This window comes from Centruroides sculpturatus, unplaced genomic scaffold, assembly GCF_000671375.1.
Source record: "Centruroides sculpturatus isolate CEXI.00-Female unplaced genomic scaffold, Cexi_2.0 scaffold1093, whole genome shotgun sequence".
Classification (NCBI taxonomy): Eukaryota; Metazoa; Arthropoda; class Arachnida; order Scorpiones; family Buthidae; genus Centruroides; species Centruroides sculpturatus.
In genome coordinates, this window is record NW_019385281.1 from 104270 (window position 1) to 114776 (window position 10507).

At 31.0% G+C, this 10507-nt stretch overlaps 1 protein-coding gene across 1 annotated transcript in view; it reads left to right on the forward strand.

Annotated features, from left to right (window-relative positions):
- Positions 1–209: 209 nt before the first annotated feature.
- Positions 210–10507, forward strand: part of LOC111637131 (probable phosphorylase b kinase regulatory subunit alpha) — a 77754-nt gene continuing 67456 nt past the window's right edge. The window contains exon 1 of the mRNA XM_023382547.1: positions 210–403. Within this exon, the coding sequence (XP_023238315.1) occupies positions 326–403 (78 nt within the window). The 5' untranslated portion in view covers positions 210–325. The remainder of the gene's footprint in view (positions 404–10507) is intronic.

Here is a 10507-nt window from a genome sequence, read left to right on the forward strand (position 1 = left end):
AAATTCTTAGGCAAAGAGTATTTTAAAAAAAAAAAAAAAAAAAAAGGTTAACTTTAAAAACCGGATATTTTTTAAAATAATAATTACAAAAATTACTTAATAAATATCAAAAATTATTTATAAAGTTTTAAAGTGTTATAAATATTATTAATAACGATTTTTATTTATTAATTTTTTAAAAAAAATTGTAATTGTGCAGGTGGCGCATCGGGAGACGATCGTCTGGGTTTTGATGTTGAAGGTCGAATTTAAAAATGGAGAAGTTTTATTAAAATATTTTAATTAATTCTTAATTGTAGATTTTAGATTATAAAACGCCGACAAAATGAGGAGCAGAAGTAATTCTGGAGTTAGACTCGATTATTATCATAGAATTGTAACAAAAACTATTTTAGAAAGACAGGTAAATTGATTTATTGTCAAATTAAATTAATACTTCTTTCATTTATAATTATTAAACAATTTCTTTCCTTGTAAATAAGTTTAAAATGCAAATTAATGTATAAACTTTATACATTTTAATTGAGATTTACCACTTTAGAGTTTAATGGGGCATAATTTAATCATAAATGTGTTATGCCAATTATGCTTGATTATCATTAATAAAATGGTTAATGTTGTTCTCTGACATGCATGGAATGCTGCTGTTCTCTAATGTGGTTACATTAAATTGTAGATCTTTTGTGTCAGAATTATATAATTAGCAATTGTAAGTGATTATAATATAAAAATAAAAGGAGAGTAGGTCTACTTTGCCAATCTTTTATGCATTTAATTTGAAGAGTTTGGCACTGTATCTGCTGTGCTTTGTACATTTAAATTGTTTTTCTTCAAATATTTTGTAATTGGTGTGGAGTTTTTCTATATTGGAATCGATTTAATTCATTCTGAGAAGTGGCCGGACGACTGGGGCTGTTTTATGGCCCCCTTGATGGTGGAGTTTGTGGAGTTTTACTATGCTGTTCTCTGTTTCGTTAGATGTCAAACTGTGGATTTGTGCTTTGTACTTCTGGTCTAGTGATGCAAACTGCAAAATTTGGTGCCAGTGTTGTGTCACATTGGCACAAAACTTGTCATATTTGTGTCGGCTCTGGTGATGACTAGTGACTGAAATTCCGTGCTGTTGTCGAACTGTAAACTGATCTTAAAAGTGTTGGCATGCTAAGTTGGATTCAAATTGACCCATCTAGCTTTGTTGCTTGTTGCCCGGCCATGCCGTTGTTGTCTTATCCAAATCTGTGATAGATGTGGAAAAAAGTTTTCTTAGTGTCCACAGGGCAGAAAGAATTAAAAAGGAAATGAGTTATGTGATTCAAATGTAACAAAAGAAAGTTAGTCGAGTGGAAGAGTGGTGAAGAATACTGTCTGTCCTCTATGATATGTATTCGAGTGTGGGCTGTTTTTGTGCATTTTTTGTTGAAGGATTTACTCGGATATATCGTACCTTATTCTTCATCCGGCCACTTAGCAAAGAGCCGGTTCTATTTGTGCTGAGTATAATTGAGCTGATTGTATGGCTTGTAATGTGGTAGTAGTTCTTTTATTAACAAATTCATTTATATGACAAGATAAAAAAAAACTATTTCTAATGTTTGTAGTTGAAACTGTCTGTGTAGCCTACATTTTGTCTAAAAGTTCTCATATTTTTAAAAATAGAAATACGGTATTTGAAACACAAAATTAGTTACATTTTGCCAAATGTTATTTTTTGTTGGAGTTTAATGAATCACTAAAACTTTTATTTTAATAGTTTTGTAAACGTGTTTTTGAAACATTAGAGTGAATGTTGTCTCTTGCTGGAAGGTTCTGGATTTAGATTGTTTACTTGCAAAACACATCATTAAAGTTTACTAGTGTTTAAATTATAATAAACATGAAATCTATGCATTATATTAAAAATATAATATAATGAATACTAAGCACAATCATCTAAACCTTTAACTTCCAGTAATGAAAATTTTTATGCCAAATTGACAAATGTTTTCAATCTTAACCGAGATCTTTATCATGTCACCAATGATATTCCAAACTGGAATGCACAGAACACAACTTTTCATAAATATTTTTTAAATAATTGGAACAAAAACATAATAATATAACAAAAATCATAAATATAAATAATTGGTGGTAATTTTACGAAGTATAAAATTATAACATATAAAAAGAAGACATAAAATATTACAAAATAATAATAATTAGTTTGTTGGTAATTCCCAGTTTTTTGTAAAAACATTGGCAATGGCAATGCTTTTATCAAAAACCACAAGTAACTTGTTACAGTAAGCGATCAATGGCTGATGCTCATTGATTAATACCTAAGTTGATTTTTTCTATAGACGGAGTATAATGTATCAAAAGTAGTAGTAAATATACAGTATTTTAATGTGAAATCTTTAGTTGTTTATTTGTTGTTTAGCATTTGTAAAACCATATGACAGTTTTTGTTTAAATAATAGCATTTTAAGCAATATTTAAATGTTAATATTTATTTTTCCTGTCTATTTACTCTGTTTACATTGTGTGTGTATGAGAAATTTAGATGATAATACTACATAAACACAGCTGTAATTCAGTAAATTTGACTTGGTTTTTATCTGTTGAGTGTGCTTTATATACTTTTATAAATTTTAGTACTATTCTTCTATGTGAACCATGCAAATCACAAACAGAATTGGATATCTATAATTATAATTGTTTTGATATTGCACTGTGCTCTATCTCTTTGTATTAAGTTGATGCTAAACATATAGTTGCTGATTGTCTTTTTCCAGTTTAAATTTTAATGTCAATAATATAAAGATAATATATGAAATGACGTTTTAAGAAACCAAAAGTATGATATTTGTTAAATTAGTGTTGGGTAGTAAGGATTAGGTTATTGATATTGATATGTAGTTAATGACTAGTTTGAATTAAATTACAGTATTAAATTCCTAATAACTTTCTAAAAATAGTTACATTTTTCATTATATGTTATATATTTAAGTAATCAAATACTTAAGATAATTTTGTACTAACATGTAAGACAAAGTGTCTTCTTATTAAAATTAAGGTAAAGATAGTTGTACAACTAAAAGTTTGTACCTGTATGAGTTAACTTTGATTTAAAACTTCAAAGTAATGTTAGTTTTTCATTAAAAATATGTATTTTAGACTATCTATCAAAATGAGTCAGATTGTCTTTGTCAAATATGTTGGCAATCTTCTTTCTTCAAAGACATTTTTTAAACTGTAACTATCAATGTGAATTAGAATAGTAATAATTGCACTTAAAAACCCAGATAGAGGGGCAAGGATAATTTAGCCTAGGTCCTAGACTAAGTTCTTCACATAATTCTGTTGTGAATTGACTTTAAATCCATTATATATAAACCTTATTAAATCCATTATATAGCAATGAATTGAACTTTAAAAGAAATTCCAGGATAATCAATTGCAAATTCTAACATTTTCGATCTTCACAGGAGATCTTCCTCAGGATTCTTTAAATCAGAATGTGGAAATGGAACATTTTAAAGAATTATTTAAAAAACATATATATAGATCCCATCAAATGTAAATTAAAAAATATGTGATTTTAATAACTAGCATAGTAATTTTTTAATAAGTTAGAAGAATGCTATGAATCACCATATTTACAATTTTTTTTAAAAACGAGAATATCTAATAAAAATGACACTTTCTACTATAAAAATGAGACTTAAACCCACAACATGACATAAAAAAAATAAAATTTTCACTAATTCTATCATTAGATTGTTTAATATTTTGGTTCTTTAATATTACAGTTAGATGTTACATTATTAATTGTTACAGACTACATATACATGTAGTTCATGCTAATAATTAATAGATAGCATTCTCTTATAATTATTTACAGCTAGAGAAAGTAAGTAACACCTGAATATATTACAGAAAAATAGGACAACTAGAATGGATATATATTTTTGACTAGCTTAATTTCTACTTAAATGTTTATAAAAAGAAATTTAAGTTTGAAATGTCGATAGTGACTGCATTTCTAATTTAAAGAGAACTTTCATTTATTTGATTAAGAATATCTTTGATGATAAATGTAATCTACATAAAACAATAAATAAATAATTTATATAAACTTTAGTTTTGATAAAATGAAAAGTATAGACAGATGTAACCTTTCATGATACAATTTATATAATTTTAAATAAATTATCAAAGGTCTCTGATTATATTACTGTGATAACAAACTTAAGAAAAAAAAATTCTTTAATAACAAAAATCTTATATATATTTTTATTTTAATTAATTAATTAATACAGGTAAAATTTAATTAATCACTAAGACAATAATAGCCACTCCCAATACAAGCAAATGAATACAACTAAAATATATACTAAAAATAAAAATAACAATAACAAGTATAAAAAGTAATAAATTGACTAGAATACAAGGCAATAAAATAATAAGAGGGAAATAATAAAATAAATAAAAGGTAATAAATTTTGTTATGTAAAATTTAAATTTTACAGATAATTCACAAGTTTACAGATAACATTTAATAATAAATAACAGTCAAGCATAATTAATCTGATTCAAATAAAGAAAAAGTGTTCTTTCTTTCAATGAGGATAATTATGGTTGACTGTCTTAAGAGTGTAAATTATTATTTTTGTCAATGTGAATTAAAGCCTATAAATTAACAGTTAATGCAATAAATTTAATGAGAGAGTGATAGAAAAATCTATTTAATATACACATGTATAATTTTTTATATTAAGATATGATATGGATTATTACTTTCTGGGCTCTTATATATAACAGAGAAAAAGTATGGTAATCAGTCAAAAAAATGACTGATTCTTGGATTCTTGGACCTTCAAACATCGAGAAATGCAAAAAAATTTGGGGTTTTTTCTGTATATATATATGGGTTCTTCCCATCGCTTCTATTTTCGTGAAGGTTGGTTTCGAAATTATTATTCGGATTTTATCGTTCGATACATCGTTGAATAGCGTATTATATAACGGTTAGTTTTATATTAATATAGTCTGGCTACGTATATTAGGGGGAGAGTTACGGGTCCGTAAATTTAGTATCGTTGGATCGGTATTAACGGGGAATTTTTAATATAAAGGGGGGTATTTTTATATCGTTATAATTTCGTTACGTTATAGGTTATAGTATTAAAATTTGGTGTTTCTAGGGTCATTCTTAACTGTTTTAGCTCAGTTTTAGTTTATATACAATTTTTAGCATTATGGGGAAGTCTTTGTTCTGGTTTTCTTTGTTCGTAACAAAGGACTAACAGTCTTTGTTATTCTTCTTCTAACGGTTTATCATCGATCGTTTTATTGTTTTATAATAATTATGTAACGGTTACTTCAGGTTATAATAGTTGATTTATTTATTAAATTTAAAATAATTAAGTTATATATATTAATATTTCAAACATCTGACGCTTAAAATTAATTATTTGGCTTTTGTCGTTTAATTGCTTGTTATTAGTATAGATTCTAACGGTCTTAACGGCTATTAACGATATTTTGGGTTTGAACGTTTATATTTTTGTAATATATTTTTAGTTAGGGGTTATTTTTAAAAATACTTAATTCAATTTTTTTTTTTTTTTTTTTTTTTTTTTTTTTTTTTTTTTTTTTTTTTTTTTTTTTTTTTTTTTTTTTTTTTTTTTTTTTTTTTTTTTTTTTTTTTTTTTTTTTTTTTTTTTTTTTTTTTTTTTTTTTTTTTTTTTTTTTTTTTTTTTTTTTTTTTTTTTTTTTTTTTTTTTTTTTTTTTTTTTTTTTTTTTTTTTTTTTTTNTTTTTTTTTTTTTTTTTTTTTTTTTTTTTTTTTTTTTTTTTTTTTTTTTAACATCAGTTTAATTAATTGTTATATATTATTGTTTAAGATTAATTTATTTCATTAATATTACTCGTTTGAACTACTTAATTATATTTTGCTAAGTAAATTCGTTTATTAGTAGCGTTGAATTAGCTATAATTATACAGTTTGGGTAATTATTATTAGTTTTGTTATTGGTTACTAAAGATTAGTATTTTCTTCAGTAGTTTTAGTAGTATTTAGTTGCATTATTTTGATCATGGACAATTCACGGGTTGTATTGGAACAATTAGAGGACACTGCTTCTGAGTCTGTTTTGAGTTCTCCAGGAAGGAGTATCTCTAGTGTTGCTAACACAGGCTCGGTTGAGGGTGCTCTTCTTGAAGAGTCAGGTCGCCATCTAAGGCGTATACTCGATTTATTTCCGGCTAAAGTTCACAAAATTGCAACAGTAAAGGAACAGAAAGTTATTAGAGATAAAGCGGCACGGATGTTTGCTGTTGTTAATCAAATGTTTGGGATTCTGGTGGAATTAAGGGCAGCTAAAGAAGTCTCGGACAAACCTATTATGCAGAGCCAACCAGTGAACACTCAACCTGTGACTTACTCAGATATAGTAAAAAGCAATATTCCCCAAAGTACAACAACAAAAACTATAACAAAATCTCTCAGTAACAAATTGAAGCAAGAAGGATGCACCAGTAGTTATGCATTAATTGTTTACCCAAGGGAAGAAGGAGAGGACGTTAACATGAACAAAATATACAAAGATATAACTACTAAAATACAGCCTGATAAACTAAAGATTAAAGTGACCGCTATTAAACAAGTAAAAGGAAACGGAATATGTTTCCGCACGGCCAATTGCGAGGATGCAAGGACTTTAGAGCAGGCGGTGAGAGAACTCCCTGAAGTGCAACAGCAAATTAAGACTAAGATTTCCGAGGGCAGGCGTCCTAGGGTCATTCTCCGGAATGTTCCTTATTCAGTTGATAACGACAACATTATAGACACAGTATATGAACAGAATGATATGACTAACAGGATAGACAAACAGGAGTTCGTGTCACAAACTAGAATAAATACTACATTGACTGGAAACACAAGAGAAAACTGTAGGCATGTGGTATTGTCTACAACCCCACACATAAGAAGCTTACTAGTGAAAAAGAAACATATATCAATTTCCTGGGCGAATATACAAATTGATGATTATGTGCATATCATAAGATGTTTCAGATGCTGTGGGTATAACCACATTGCACGGGATTGTACCGCGGCACAAAGCTGTAGTCACTGCTCAAAGAGCCATAAATACAGTGACTGTACCAATCGTGAACAGCCTCAGTGCTGTATTAATTGCAAAAGAACCAATAAAGACATAGCACATGACAGAAGATATGCTACAAACCATAATGCGTTCGACCAAAAATGTCAGCAGACAATTAAAATAAAGGAGCTAATGATAAAACAGACAAACTATGGGTTGTAACGTCTCACCAAGTAATATAAAACTGATACAGATCAATCTTCAACGTTCCAAAGCGGCTACCACAGAGGCAATGCAAACAGCTAACACTCGGCAAGCAGACATCCTTGCTATACAAGAGCCCTACTGTTACAACGGGAAAATAGCACTTTTCGGAAGTTTAAATACTCTTTGCCATACGGATCCTCTGGACAAACCACATTGTGGTTTTGTCATTATTAACAAGAATATCGACGTGCAGTTGCTGTGCTGCCATACAAACAGGTACTACACCACCATTATAGTCAAGACGCATAATATTAATCTGGTTCTAATATCATTCTATTGTTCTCCTTATGAAGACATAACGAAGCCACTCGAGGAGCTTTATAATACCATCTACAAACTAAGTAACCTTCCCATCATAATAGCGGGAGATTTTAATGCTAAATCTCAATTGTGGCACAGCCCAATTCAAGACCCTAGGGGCTACAAGGTTGTGGAACTCTTAAATAGTCTATCTTTACAGTCCCTCAACAAAAGCACTCTGCCAACATACTCCTCCTCCACCGGTAAAAGTTGGGTAGACATTTGTATTGGAAATCAACTCATATTAGGGCAAAACATTCACTGCAGTACCTTAGTAGATCACTCTGCAAGTGATCATAACTACATTGAGACAACTATAAACAACAGTTGTGCATACAAAAAGATTCATATAAAACGGAAAACTGACTGGGTCTATTATCAAGATTACATTAAGTTGCATTGGTACAATGACACTCTTGCAAATCTAGATAATATTACTGCACTTGAGCAGGTTATAGTAAAGCTGCAGTATATCATTCAGACTGCTTACCGTCTAGCAACAACTATAAAAACTGTTAAACAGTCTGCACCTTGGTGGTCTAAAGAACTTTCTCAACAGCGAACCACACTAAGAAAGGCCAGGAAAAAGTTTAGACAAGAGCAGGACCCAGAAAGACGTGAGAATTTACGACAAGATTATTTAGCCCTCTTTAGGGAATATAAAAACAATATCAATAAAGCTCGCACTGAATCGTGGAGAAGATTCTGTTCAGAGCTCGGGAATAGTACGCCATGGTCTACTCCATATTACGTTGCCAGAGGAAAGATGAAAAACATTAGAATTCCACATAACTTCCAAGACAGTGTAGACTACAGTAACTCGATACAAGATACTTATACAAAAATTATCAATGATCTTTTTCCAAGTGATGATCCGGCCACAGACGACGACACACACGCAAGTATAAGGAATGACTGTCACATCTGTCCCACTACATCAGAAGATACTACGTTCACGACCCAGGAAATCCACAATGAATTCTCCAAACTCAGGATGAAAAAGTCACCCGGATTTGATAGCATCAGCCCCATGATGGCGAAGCTCGCCTATGAAGCAATTCCTACAACATTTTCCCTCATTCTAAATAAATGTCTACAACTAGGTCTCTTCCCGACCATTTGGAAAAAAGCTTCGGTTAAGCTAATACCAAAGTGTGCGAACCCAAAGAGCTCTACTGACTATCGTCCCATCTCGCTTCTTCCGGTGATTGGAAAAGTGCTAGACGGACTTATGACAACTAGACTCCAATATCATTGCGAAAAAAATAACTGCATTAATGATAAACAGTACGGTTTTCGGAAGGGGAAAAATGCCATATCGGCCCTAGATAATTTAATAAATTACATAAAGGAAGCCAAGGAAAGGGGACAGCACACCTTGGTGATCTCAATTGACTATAGAGGTGCCTTCGATCATGCGTGGTGGCCAGCCATCCTTACAGCCATAAAGGAAACTGGCTGCCCTAGTAATATTTTTAACCTGGTGAAAAGTTACCTCAGAGATAGAAGCATCACAGTAGTCAACAACAATAATACCTATTTTCAAAAAAGTATTAATAGAGGCTGTCCTCAGGGCTCGCGGTCAGGCCCTTTTTTGTGGCTTGTCATCTACAATAGCCTTCTAGAAATCAACTCAACTATTCCTAAAGAATACAATAGTTTGTTACAAGGATACGCAGATGACTCCATTCTGGCAATATCTCACGAAAACCAAAAAGTTCTAGAAACAAGAGCTAATAATATTTTACAGTCGATCTCGCAGTGGAGCAAAAGAATGAAACTAATCATCAATTACGAAAAATGTAAATGCATTGTTTTTCCGAAAACTACTCCACTAAAGCAGGGACCTAGGATAAAGATGGATAGTTTCAAAATCAAAAACTGCGAAGAAATTAAATACTTGGGAGTACTTATAGACAATAAGCTCACATGGAAAAACCACATTTACTATGCATACGGGAAAGCTATAACAGCCCTGCATTCCCTCACCTCAATAGCCAAGAATCACTGGGGCTATAGCAACAAAGCCCGGAGGCTTCTCTACATCGCGGTGATTACTCCAATCCTTACTTATGGTTCTGAAGTCTGGGGCACATCTATCACTAAAAAGTATATAATGAGGAAGCTCCTATCTGCACAACGGCTATCAGCTATTTCAATATCCAGGGCATATAGAACATTATCAACTGATGCCGCACTAGTTATTGCTAACCTTATACCTATTGACTTAATTATTAAGGAAAAAGTGTGGAATTACTATCAATTCAAGTTAGCAAACGGGACTATAAATATGGAAAACTTTCTTCAAATTACCAAGAAACTAGGTATCCACCAAGCAGCATCACACATCTCGAACCACTTACAGACATACAAGTTAGATCATAACCCTAGGCAATTTGTCTTTCACCCAAGTTTCTCTATAGAAGAACTTTTCTCTTTAGAAGGTGGAAAAATTCCGACGGGACTTAACATTTTTACGGACGGTTCGAAGTCCGATGTGGGAGTGGGTGGCTCTATTGTAGTGTTAAAATACAGTAGGACCATCTATCAGGCACAATTCAGTTTGGCTGACCATTGCACAGCCAACCAGGCTGAGTCTTTCGCAATCTACAAGGCTATTAAATGGATAACTGACAACCAAAGAAACTATAATATCTCAAAAGCAAACATATTAAGTGACAGTAGGGTTGCGCTTCTGCAACTAAAGAACATAAACATTAAGCTGCCGATTGTTTACGACAGTGTACAACTTATTAAAGAATACCGCAACATTATACAGTTTAGCTTCAATTGGGTCAAAGGACATTCAAATATACAAGGTAATGAAAAAGCGGACCAACTAGCCCGCTCAGC